The sequence below is a fragment of the Thermobia domestica genome, chromosome 6 (assembly GCF_964235325.1).
Source record: "Thermobia domestica chromosome 6, izTheDome1.hap1.1, whole genome shotgun sequence".
In the NCBI taxonomy this organism is placed as follows: Eukaryota; Metazoa; Arthropoda; class Insecta; order Zygentoma; family Lepismatidae; genus Thermobia; species Thermobia domestica.
In genome coordinates, this window is record NC_137459.1 from 6,412,026 (window position 1) to 6,426,069 (window position 14,044).

The 14,044-nt window shown below is 36.2% G+C and overlaps 1 protein-coding gene across 3 annotated transcripts in view; it reads right to left on the reverse strand.

Moving 5' to 3' along the window:
* LOC145687831 (ras association domain-containing protein 5-like) overlaps positions 1-14,044 on the reverse strand; it is a 270,682-nt gene that overhangs the window by 108,330 nt on the left and 148,308 nt on the right. Inside the window, exon 1 of one of the 3 annotated variants that reach the window (XM_081761285.1) lies at positions 7,328-7,554. The exons of the other annotated variants lie outside the window; for them this stretch is intronic. Within the exon in view, the coding sequence (XP_081617411.1) occupies positions 7,328-7,442 (115 nt within the window). The 5' untranslated portion in view covers positions 7,443-7,554. Of the gene's footprint in view, positions 1-7,327; positions 7,555-14,044 lie in introns of those variants that run through there. 3 annotated transcript variants of the gene reach the window in all.

Consider the following 14,044-nt stretch of genomic DNA (forward strand, 5'->3'; position numbering starts at 1 on the left):
TGCTCAACTCAGATACGGAATCGATTAATTTTTTAACGATTAGCAAAGTTTGTTTAACCATAGCATTGCTCCACAGACAACCCAGAAGAACAACGGTTGTTCACATAGTTCATAGAGTTGTCTACAGGTGGCGTTCGAGCAAAACTAAAGCAGTAACCGCTGCCAATTGAGGATATGGGTTGAAAATGCAATTTATGCTGGAAAATTTCATTTTAAAAGCATGTTTACAAAATCTAAAATTATAATAGTATCATAATTATACTACTTGAAATATATACATAGTGTTTCACAGTAATGCGATATATATGACAATTTCATCAAATACGTGAAAACTGAGCATTATTGTTCAACATCGTAGTAAGTTTCTGTACCATGATTATCTACAGTATGTTTGAACTGACAGCAGAATTTTTACAACCTGAAACAGGCACGTAGCCAAGGGGGGTCCGTGGGGTCCGGAACTCCCCCCCCCCTTCGAGACCAGAAATGAAAAAAAATAAGGAAAGATGAAACAAAATGAAATGAGGAAAAGAAGGATCAACGTTAAAAATAAAAAATAAAAAACTACAGAAAGCTTTTGGTTACTCTTTCTTATAAGGAGATTTGTATTATTTGCAATACATGGTGGCAAAGTGAGCGAGATATCTTGGAAGAGTCAGGGAAATTCAAATTTCTAGAAAAGTTACAAGTTTTTCAGAATTTCTAGGCAGAGAGATTTCAAGCTTCGGAAAGCATAGTGCTGTTCTGTAACAGCGTGGACATTTTTTTATCATAATTTTTCGTCATCGCATACTTGCAGTATCAAACATGTTATTTCAAAAAACAATTTTCTACTGCTCCTTTAACCTGTCATTTGGAACAGACAGTAGTTGACGGAATAATAAAAACAAAACAAAACAAAAAAAATATATGTAGAAAGAAAGTTCTGCTAACATTTGATTCAACAGAGAAAGGAACGCAGATATTGTAAAATATTTTCAAGACATTATTGAGTATGTACTTTTAATAATAGTGAATATCTACTTTTTATAATAGTTGAGGTCGTAATGAAAGGGAAATTATTATTTTTGAATAAATAGATGAAGGACGTAAATATTGTATAATCTTTTTCAATATATATTTTTTATTATTTTACTCGAGATTTCTTCATAGTTTGTTATTGAAATACTTGCCATATATCTTCATTTTATTGTCCTAACAAACCAATATATGTTTATAGTAAAGTAGTTTAGATTAATCGAGCTCCTAGGCCTTCAGGATTTCATGTCACGCCCCCCCTCCCCCCATTACGAAACCCTGGCTAAACGAACCAATATATTCCAATAAAATAGTTTAGAATGATCGAGCCCCTGGTATGATGACCACAGTATTTCATGTCACGGACCCCATCCCCCCTTCACGAAATCCTGGCTACATGCCTGACCTGAAGGACATTCATTACTTCACAAGAATTCGAAAAGAAATGCATCCATTCTTTGCCTTACACACTTTGATGAGACTGAAAATGACAAAATTTAATGTCACACATTCATTATAAAGTTCGTCCTAAAACAATCTGTCAGTTCTACGAATTCGGTATTTTATATTGTTTTTTTAAAGATAGCGGCATGAAAACTACTTAAACCGAGAAGAACTGAAGTCAAGCCATTTTTAGTGTACTCTTCTGCAACAGACGCACACTTTTTCCTATCAATATTCCTTCAGTCAGCTGCACTTAAGAAATTCTTCTGCCTCACATTCACAAAGAAGATTCTCTTTTGTATGTTTGTTCCGGCATTTACATCAATATTTCTCCGTTTGAGAAGTTGAAACAGTAGAGCGCCGATGGTGGAGTATATTAGGAAAAACTGCGAAAACCGACTTTTGGGGAACTTACTGTTTCCACTATATACAAGAAATAGATTCTACTATTATAGAAATAGATGAATATCCCCAATAGGCATATTAATAATCCCATACAAGCTTAATATAAACCAAAAATTATAAGGAGGTCGCTGGCAAGAGGATGTAATAAAACGGGGGTCGTGATAGGAGATAGGTTGAGAACCACTGTTCCACGGTTTTTCATGAAATCCAGCTGTAGATTTAGTCTATTATTTGTATTACTTCAGTTCCATGTTATCATGAGCATAACGTGAGCAAAAATGAAAATCGTGTTATATGACGCATAGCTGAGCTTCAATGAGATTGTCACTGGATAAACTTTTCTGTGTGAATCGTGATGTCAGCAATTGTTATGAGTTATCTATTTCACTAGCCTCTCACAAGGTACATTCGCCAAGTGTCCTAACGAGATCGTGTAAAATTGATTCAAATGCAAAGTCCCCCGCGGCCCAAATGTGTATTGCACTAATTTTAGCGGCTCATACCGGTAATTTGCATATTTATTAGTCTTCGTATTATCCGGAATTCAATCATACATTACTATTTTCTTGAACGCCTTATATCTGGAGAACTACATACAGTGTAGCCAAACTCAAACTATCACCTAACTCAATATGATGTGCTTATTCCGTAGAAAACACAAAAACTAGATTTAGGGGCCGTTCAAAAATTTTGTGACCCTGATCCAAGATCCAATATATTTCAATCAAAAATCTTCACATACGCCTTATATCTGGAGAACTGCATACAGTGTAGCCAAACGCAAACTATCACTTAACTCACAAGGGACCTTGTTTTGGTGTCACACGAAATGTGAAACGAGACTATGGTTAATCGATTTGTGTTAATGAGCAAGATACCCGCCCCCCTCCTCTGTCTTTACGTTCTACGCCTCTGCTCTCATTTTCCAGAATATTGTCGAATGTAATCTCACATTATAGTATATGTTTCACTGCACTTCTTTGCACATTTTCATCGAACTCGCTCCATATTTCGTCTCATTATGCACAACGTGTTATGTTGCCAGTGTCCCTACTCCCTTCATAAGTACAGAACGGTTGCGATCGAGGATGGATTTTCTTCTTTCCTAACACAAATCGATTGACCATTTTCTCGTTCCACATTTTGTGTGACACATGAAAAAGGTCCCTTGTCAGTATGATGTGCTTATTCCGTAGAAAATACAACAACTCGATTTAGGGACCGTTCAAAAATTTTGTGGCCCCTGATTCAAGATCCAATATATTTCAATCAGAAATTTTGTTGTACGCCTTTTATCTGGAGAGCTACATACAGTGTTGCCAAACCCAAATTATCACTTAACTCAATATGATGTGCTTATTCTGTAGAAAATACGAAAACTCGATTTAGGGACCGTTCAAAAATTTTGTGGCCCCTGATTCAAGATCCAATATATTTCAATCAGAAATTCTGTTGTACGCCTTTTATCTGGAGAGCTACATACTGTGTTGCCAAACCCAAATTATCACTTAACTCAATATGATGTGCTTATTCCGTAGAAAATACGAAAACTCGATTTAGGGACCGTTCAAAAATTTTGTGGCCCCTGATTCAAGATCCAATATATTTCAATCAGAAATTCTGTTGTACGCCTTTTATCTGGAGAGCTACATACAGTGTTGCCAAACCCAAATTATCACTTAACTCAATATGATGTGCTTATTCCGTAGAAAATACGAAAACTCGATTTAGGGACTGTTCAAAAATTTTGTGGCCCCTGATTCAAGATCCAATATATTTCAATCAGAAATTTTGTTGTACGCCTTTTATCTGGAAAGCTACATACACTGTTGCCAAACCCAAATTATCACTTAACTCAATATGATGTGCTTATTCCGTAGAAAATACGAAAACTCGATTTAAGGATCATTCAAAAATTTTGTGGTCCCTGATCCAAAAACGAATTATTTCCAAGATCGCAATCTTTTGATGCATTTCTTGATTATTCCTAAACTTGTTTTAATATAAACACACACCTTGTATGATGTACACAGTCTAAAAATGTGTGTAAATTCCTAATTGTTCACAAAATTTAAAGACGCGATTCAAAAAAGAAATACATTATATATATATATATATATATATATATATATATATATATATACTACAAGTGTTGGTGAAATGGATGCTCGAAGTTAGGTCAGTAACCTCTTCGCTACACGTGCTGGGTGTCAACACTAAAGATTTATAGTTAGCGTCGTTACATTCCGAGACTCTTTCTCTAAAATTATACCACAAAATGGAGAAAAGCTAAAATTGTATTTCCTCAGACAGCATCTTAACACTCTCTCTCATCTTCTTTGTTACCAACGTGTGAACGTCTTTTGAAAACAACAACATATTTAGAAAATTGTTATCTACACTTGTAATACATCGTTTTTGATTCTAAGAGAAACATATTATAATGTCGAAGAGTCTTAAGCATTCAAAGAACCCTTTAAAGTAGTAATAAATTCGTCCGCATTCGTAATGAATGGTTAACAGAAGTTGAAGCCAAAAATGCAAACCAGCTTTAAAATTATCTGGTTTTAGAAGCATGTATATTCAGTATTCGGAAGACAGACACGGGACTTAGATCTAACATATGGTAGTTGAGGCTGTTGGCTCTGCTAGGATATTTTAGGAATCGCTACGTGTACCCACAGACCTCATGCATTTTGCATTTCACTTGATGCACCAGGCTTTGCAACAGACACGTTCGCCTTGTATATGTGATCTAGGAAAGAAGGTTCCTTTTCTGCAGAAAGAAAAAAAAAACTAATTTCGCACACAGACACTGACAAAACAGATACATATAAAATATTTAACTTTTCGTAGTAAACCCTTCCTCGCTAACCTAGTGGCTACCGTGTGGGTCTTTGGTATACGTAGTCCTAGGTTCGACTGATGGCGCAAGAGGCTTGAATACATTTCGTTGTCAAATATTAAGAGACCCCACCACTGCGAAATTAAAATACCGCTAATTTTACAATGACTATGTGATATCTTGAACGACCAACTGGAAAAAAGAACATGCAAAATGAACATAAATAAGAAGAAAACCGAAGTAATAAAGTGCACAAGAAGGGGCAAACGTATGGCTAGAGGGGAGGGAGAGAAAATCGAAAACGTTAAGATGTTTCCCTATTTAGGAAGTCCAATATCCTCGGACGGAAGAAGTGAAAAAGACGTAAGTTCCAGAATAGCGCAGGCTAAACAAGTATTCAATAGGAAAAGAGGACTATTAACATCAAGAAATGTGTCGCTGTACGTTCGTAAACGATTTATTAAGACACTGGTATGGAGCGTGGCACTTTACGGATCAGAGACGTGGACATTGAAAAAAGCTGAAATATCCAAGCTGGAAGCATTTGAAATGTGGTGTGACTGCGCATAGCATGGACCGAAAGGAAAAGGAATGAAGACGTACTAAAGGAAGCTAATAAAGGATGACAGATCATGAAGATAATAGTAAAAAGAAGAAAGAGCATGCTTGGCCATCTTATTCGGCACTCCGATTGGATCACCGTGCTGATAGAGGAAAATGCAGAAGGAAAACCAGGAAGAAAAAGACCAAGGTTAGAATATCTAGATGCAGTTACGAAGAAGACACCTTATCAAAATATAAAACAGCTGTTCCAAGGGAAAGAGAGGTTTTAAAATTTCCATGTTGCCCACCAACCTATGGTGGAGGTGAACAAGATGAAGAATATGTGATATCTTCAAATAGATAAGAGATAATCGAAAAGTGGAACAAGAACTCACTAGACAATATTATTTTACATGAGATATCGTTTTCGTGACTCACTTATCTGCTTTCGATTTCCAGCTATTTGGAAATTAGTCATTTATTTTCGCGTTTCTAAATGACTATAAACGGAAAGCTATTAGGTGACTCGTGATAACGGTACCTCATGCAAAATAATATTGAGGGCGCTATTGTTCCACATTTCGATTATCTTTTATCTATTTGAAGATATCACATAATTACTGTAAAATTAGCGGTGTTTCAATTTCGCAGTGATTAGGCCTCTTAAACTGTAGCTCCGCGTCTTGGTGCTAAAAGGGACGCTAAACTTGCAACAAACATTTGTTGTTGTAAAGAGTGGAACTTGAGAATGTATTATTTGGATCAATATATATTTCAATTCTATTAACTGAGAAATATTGAACTTTATATATTCACAGTACCGACCAGAATAAAACTGTACCCAACATTAACGAGTTCTCTTCTTCGGTGTCTTTGTTTTATTGACAGAAAATGGGTCATACCATTTCATTGAATAAAAATGTGTAATATTATAAAATATAACTTTGGACGTTTGTTATAACAATCGACTTAAAAGAAATTATTTTGTGCACGGAAGCACGTAAAATGGAACACATTTGTTTGTAGTTCACATAAAATTGATCGCTCGTGCTAGCCAAATATTGTGATCTGCGTGTTGCGTTGGAGCCTTACTGAAATCGACAGAATTATAGTTTCTTCATCACGCATTGCACAGCAAACGTGATAGTGGATTGTCAAGTTCAATGGAATTTCTTACGTGCTGTAGATACGTTGAACTGCTTATGAAGGATAAAAAAACTAACTGGAAGGATAGACGACGGATATAACTGATCTTCTTTCTTACTCTTTCGTATTTTCTTCTTTGTCTGGACTTCGTTTTCTGTTCAGGACTGTGGTCATATGAGACGTAAACTTACCAATTACCACAGCATCCAAACTACATATATTCCCATCAGGCTTCGAGCCCGAGCTTACAAGCATGTTAAACACCCAAGCTAGCCATCTAACTCTTTGAAAAAAAAAAGTGAAATGAAATCTTTAAGTTTTACGTCCCACGATAATGCCGGCTAGGCTAAAGGAGAAGGTGATGATGAGATGTGAGTAAAATGGAGGAATAAAGAAAGTGGGAGGAAACGAAAAAACTCTGAGGAAACCGACGCAGATGGTGCTTGTGTACCAAATGGCTTACATGGCGCGAGCTGGGATCGAACTAAGGATTCTATGCACCAGAGGTGAACGCTCTACCACTGTTGTTAACTTCTTGTTGTTACTTCTATAAGTGAGTGATAATTCAGTTGACACACATACCAATTGATAATTCAAGTAGTAAACAAAAATAGTGATGGGGAAACAAGTAAAAGAAATTTAACATAGGATAATTACAGAGTGATAACCTAATGTTATTATACTATCTCCAATATGTACATATTTTATCTTATTAAACCACTAATCTATGATACCACTATCACTGTTGGAAATATTTTTAATCTTTATGGAGATGTGGAAGCAGCTGTTGAATGGTCCATGATTATTTTCGTTGCGATTGTTTACGATTACAATTATTTTGCCCCACTTTACTACAGAAAATCCTTTTTCCTATCATTTATTTCTCCGTATAAAAAGGACGCCAGACACACCGTTTATTAAACCTACCTTCAACAATGCAGGCAACACGAAAACAGCGATCCCTTGGGCAGTATGCGAGATAAACACATGTGCTTGGTTTGGACAGTTTGAGCACCACGGATGACCGGTATACTTCCCCCATTTCCACAGCAAACAGCTTGATCTCTCGACATGGGATCACACTTATCTCTCAGACACGCACTCGCACAGATCATCCACTACGAGCCGCTCCACACAACCGTCAAAATGGGACTGTCAACAGTTGACTCTTCGGACCCGAAATAGGCTGAGCGATCTGTTATACTTAGATCTGAGGTCCACATATGTGAGCTATGGAGGGGTTTACCCGGGCTACACACACTCGTCTGCATCTCATTCTGTAATAATCTGAACAGCTGGCACACCCATTCGTAACAACAGAACATAAATCTATTTTGACACTAGAAATCTACTTAGGAAATCCTTAAGATCAAATGTCTCAATTTCCATATAACCAAAATACAATGCGTTATTCTTCAGAATTTCTGATGCCTCTAAACACAAAGTATGTGTTTTTTAGATTTTGTATAAATTTAATAACACAATTTTATGTATACTATTAATACATATTGTTAACACTGTTTCAAATCAACTGCTGGTGCCTGCGATCGATAACGTCATTCCAGATTTTGACAGAAGGAGGCAAAATTGTCTATCAACATAAGGGTTTCACGTTTTTTTTTTTTTGTATATTAATAAAGAATTTATTAAGAAGCATACCTTTTACAAACCTTGGGGAGGGGAATTTGCCCCTACCCTCCGAAATGACGCCCCTGCCTAGGATCACGCCGTCATAGTAGTAGAATTGATATCTATTAAGTGAAGGATCGTGATTTCAGTTCTAAATTCTCCATTTGTCAACTTTTCTTTATGTTCCTTCGAATTCTCCCCGTTTTCCCAGTCCTTCCATTATTTGATCATTCACCATTTATTTATTTATTTATTTAACAATCACCAGATACAGCTCAGAGGTCATTTTATACTGGATATCTAACAACAACAAGAACAATGGAAAGGATTTGGGAAGGTATCGGCCAGAGCCTGTTTAGGAGATACCATCATGGCATTTGCTTGGTAAGACTGAGCGAGACTGGGAAATACTAGTCAAAATGGTCGGCACCGGAAATCGAACCCACGACCTCCCGAATGCGAAGGTAACGCTCTACCACTGGAGCTACTTTGCTCGATTTTCCTATCACACCAAAAATAAAAGAGAATTGAAACTTTTAATTTCACATAAGCTCTTAAGTTAAAAAAAAAGGATGATTAAGGAAAGCGAATGACCAAGATATCATTACTGAGGAGGAATGTAGGAGGAAATAAATAAATAAATAAATAAATAAATAAAACAAATAAATTGTTGCTCTTGAACATCCCACAATTAAAATCAAGAAATGGAGTGAAAATAAGTTGAATTTCAAATGACTTCAAGAAAAATAAATAATAAAAAGTACGGCTCAGAGCACAACTTTCCCATTTCTATTCCTTACACTAAATCGTGTTACGCTGCAGTTATTAACGAAACGTTTTCTCGCAAAATAAGAACCTAAGTTATAAGACATTTCCGCGAAACTTCATGCGAAAAAAACTCATCCTCAAAATTAAACTAACCCTTTTGGATTTTTCATCAGAGATGACTTTCGTCATTTATCAGAGTTGTTAAAGAAACATTTGTTTATCAAATATCAACAAAATTACATGAGCCGAATTTAAGAAAACTCTCAGGAAAGGAAAACGCCCACTCCGAAGAGTAAATTACCCATTGTAGATAGTTTGGATAGGAAATGATTTATTCCCCATTATAAAGTTATTAATGGAACATTTATTTACTTATGAAATATCAACAAAATTGCCTGAGTTGTTTATGAGAAAATCACTCCAAAAAAACTCACCACCAAATAAAAGATACGATTGGATTTATTTGGACGAAGGAGTTATACATTTTCAGATTATTAATAAAATACGTATTTAAGAAATATAAACAAAATCATCTGTATTTTTTGAGAAAATTGTCCAGAAAGTACGCACCACAATGAATAAAACCTACCACTTCTAAATGTTATGTAAAATGACTTATACTACAGTACAGAGTAGTTAATGAAATATTGGTATATGATATATAAACATAATCGTTACAGCAGTTTTCGAGAAAAGAGATTTCTTTTATTTTCATTCCTCAGTAAACTTCCCTTATCATCGAGGTAGAAGGTGGTGGCTCAATGGCAGAGCGTTTACCTCTGGTGTGCGGGGTCCCTGATTCCATCCTAGCTCGCGCCAACCAGACTTTTTGGTGCATAAACACCGTGTGCGTGGGTTTCCTCGGAATTCTCCCCTTTCCTCTCACTTTACTCATTCCATCGTTGCATACATTTCTCGTCATCACTGTCTCCTTTAGCCTAGCCGGCATAAACGTGGGACGTAAAACTGAAAGATTTCATTTCATTTCAAATACTGATGAACAAAAATCAATTGCCAACACTTTATGGTTACGCAACCCGGAATAAAATTATGTGCAACGGGTTGTATAAGTTTAGGGCGCATATTAAATTATTCGTAGGTTCTTTATTTTTAATGAAAGCCTTGAATATTTATAATAATAATAATAATAATAATAATAATAATAATAATAATAATAATAATAATAATAATAATAATAATAATAATAATAATAATGGAATTTCATGTCTGAAGTGTCAATCTAAGCAAACTTTTTTCTTCAACTCTGTAACCTGGAGGTTTTTGAAATTCGTGCAAAGGAAAGCTTCCGCTAGTTTTATTAATAATGCAGCATTGCCTTCTCGAACTTATGTATTACACGAGCAATACATCCTGTATTTGTCCCAAAAATGAAATGAAATAAAATATTTTAGTTTAACCTCCCACGATTATGCTCTTTTGAGTAAGGGAGACGATGATTAAGGCAAGTGAATGATGATAGAAGAATTGGTGGAACGAGAATGTAGAAGAAAAAGGGTATACCCTGAGAGAAATTACGGACACGATGTTGTCCACCACAATCTTACTTGGCCGGAGATCGAACCAGGGACCCCAACGCACCAGAGACAAATGTTTTACCACTGAGCCACCATGCCCCTTCTATTTGTTCCAAAATAATAAAGTGTTACTAAATGAGCTCTCTTGATTTGAAAGGATTGGACTTACTTTATTTTTTTTTTCTGAGAAGCTTCTTTCTCTTTCCAATTTGTTGGTAGTTTATCATGTCCACCTGGATGAGAGGTGATAAGATCTCAACGCAGCAACCTTGTTTCGATTAAGTTCAGCGACCAGTCGAAGTCAATCGATACGTCACTGTGGTTATGGACGCCTTTCATTTTACGACGCATCCGCTCTTTAATGAACAATTGAAAAGGTCGTAAGTGTTTTCTCACCCAGAAATCCGTCGGGTATCACACTGCGGATTCTGCACTGCCGCAAAAGGTGTTACGCCATACGCGACCTTTCGCCTCGCTTTCCACAACAGTAAAATCAAATGAGACTCGCGTAGTATATTATTCTGACATTTCTAGTTTTCTCTTCCGACGAACCCAGCGACTCTCATAGCCATGAATCACTTCTTACTCACGGTCTTCTGTCGTAAAGAAATGTCGCATTGTCATTTTTAAAGGATATAAAATAAGTACTATTTTCATTATTATACCTAGGTATTTATTGTCGAAACACTTACCTAATCTCAACTATTTTCAACAAAGTTGAAAAAGTTCGTTACTGAATTTTCTATGTCTGTTTCTGTCTGTGTGCGGGGGGGCTCGGTGGCTCAGTGGTAGAGCGTTCACCTCCGGTGCTTGGGGTCCCTGGTTCGATCCCAGCTCGCGCCGTGTGGACTTTCTGGTGGACAAACATCGTGCTCGTGGGTTTTCTCGGGGTTCTCCCGTTTCCTCCCACTTTCTTCATTCCACCATTTCACTCATCTCTCATCATCACCTTCTCCTTTAGCCTAACCGGCATAAACGTGGGACGTAAAACTTACAGATTTCATTTCATTTCATTTTTCTGTGTGTGTGCGTGTCTGTTATTTGCGATTTTTTTTTTAAATTTTGAGCCCTATTCGATACAGCATCAAAAACTATCTGTGAAAATGATTAATATTTTCGCGTTACTTTTACCGTTCCCGAGATATCGGTCAAAAATGGCCGATTTCGGAAGATTTAAGGAGCCATGTCTCAGGAACCATAAGTTATAAAGAGATCATATTGTTGTTGATCAATACTTAAGAGAATGGTGAACATTTTGGTACCAAATAGTAACCGGTTGCCACTTTCCAACTGGCCACTGGTTTGGCCAGTAGCTACCAATTAATATCCGTACCAAAATATTTACCATCCTTCTTGGTATTGACTAACACCAATATCATCTCTCTATGACTTACAATTCCCGAGATATTGACCAAAAAATAGTTCCGATTTCGGGAGATTTAAGGAGCCATATCTCGGTAATCGTAAGTCATAGATAGATCATATTGGTGTTGATCAATACCTAAGAGGATGGTGAACATTTTGGTACCAGATAGTAACCAGCGGCCACTGGCTAACTGGTCACCGCTCCTCAGATATTGGCCAAAAAAGTTTGAATTTCCGAAGATTTAAGATCTTGGGAACCATAAGTCATAGAGAGACGATATTTTGCGAACTTTTGCGAGAAACAGAAGAAGGTGCGGATAAAAAAAATTACTTTTACATGTAGGAACAATGACAGTTATCCTTTCCGCTACATCTCTCCATTCTTTTTAATTTCGCTCTGGCAATGCTCTTGGAGTATTCTTAACTAGTTATTAATAAGTTAAACTCTCATCCGGTAGATTTTTGAGCAAAATAAAACTATAGTAAAGAAGTCAAAGGCAATGACTACCGCACTAATTTTATAACCCCCACTTCTTGAGTTATATGTCACACAGCAATTACGGAAACATTCATTTACGAAATATCAACGAAATTATAATAGGCGTTTTCAGATGACTTCGCAACGAAGAAAGCTCACCTTAAGCGTAAACTATCTCTTGTGAAATGTCTTCATGAGAAATTATTCATGCCATTTTGTAATGTTTTGAGAGAAATATTTATTTACGAAATACAGACAAAATCAAAGAGCGGAGAAAACCTTTTAATAAGTCATCACAAGAGTAAATTACTGTACCCCTTGTGGACTTTCTCATGCAAAATGGTCTATGTCATACTCTAGATCTTTTAACGAAATACGTACTTCAGAAATATGAACAAATTTGTCTCAGTCGTATTTGAGGAAATCGTCTGGAGGTCCTACCACTTATAGAGTTTTTCAGAGCTAATGAATTATGCAATATTATAGGGTTTGTTAAAGAAACGCTATTTTGTAATACAAATATAATCGCTTTGGACGTTTTTGAGAAAATAATCCGTAGGGAACTCAACCCCAAAAGTAAACAAGTGGGACTGTCTGTGGACTAGTAATGCAAAATGGTTTATGCCATAAGATTGCAAGTGAAAGGTTTTATTTATGAATTATAAATATAATTAACCGAAGAGTTTCTGAGACAATTGAAAAATAAGAAAGAAACCGAGTATTAAATTACCCATTTTGAATATATTCGTTCAAAACGACGTATGCCGTATTCTAGGTTTGTTAATGAAATGTAATTATGAAATAAGAACAGAATTGTCTTAGTTATTGTTAAGAAAATTATCCGGAAACAACTCGCCCCTTGTGGACTGTTTCCTGCAAAATGATTATTTATGAAATACTAGCTGTAAGCACAAGTCGCTGCCGACTTTTAAATCAGAACAAATATTAAAAGAGAGCTCCCTCGTAGCTAACCGGTTACTGTACGCGCCTTATTCGTGGCAGATCCGGGTTCGATTCCTGGCGGGAACTCGTGTGGTTCGGATCCCAATTCAAGCTGTGGTCCACGTTTCATATAATCACTGATGAAAGAGACGCTAAAATGAAATGAAATCAAATCAAATAAATTAAGATAGAGGAACAATATTTTTATCACATCCCCAGGTGTTTATATTATTCTGCTATGTTACCGTGCACAACTCTGACGTAACGGGGGTTGCATATATGCAAAACCTTCGCGAGAAGTGTACCAAATTTCTCAAAAGTAAATCCCCACGTTGAGCGGGATTGCATATCCAGGCTCCTAACTATGAAAACATTTACGATCACTCCAACCCCAATCATTTCACAGATTCAACCTGTTGTATATAAGTTATTAGGACGTAAAATTGAATATAATTTATACGAAAAATACTTTTATGCATTGCAAGACCTGTAACTGACAAATATTCACCACAAACTTATAGTCGTATAGACATAAACAAAAAGAAGTGTGGAGCAGGAAACTACTTTACCCAAAAGTCAAAAGAGACTCACTGAAGACATAGGAACTGGTCGAGCGGTTTGGATCATAAGTCTATCAATTGGACGTTTACGTGTTCAAACCCTGAAGGGAGTATTCGTTTTTTTTTAAGTGTGTTCCTATTTTCATCAGAGGACTGAGAACATTTCTTTAAATAAATCTTTGGCAACTACTTTTCTCTCAAATTCCATTAGAAGGGAACATTATATGAATTGCAAATCTAAAATCCACAGCTGAGAACAAAATATTATGTTCAATATTCCATTATTATCCTTTGATTTGTAATGAAAAACTAATTATAAGCACTGACGATTTCAGAAGATTCTTCCAAGGTAATGGTCAATATATGA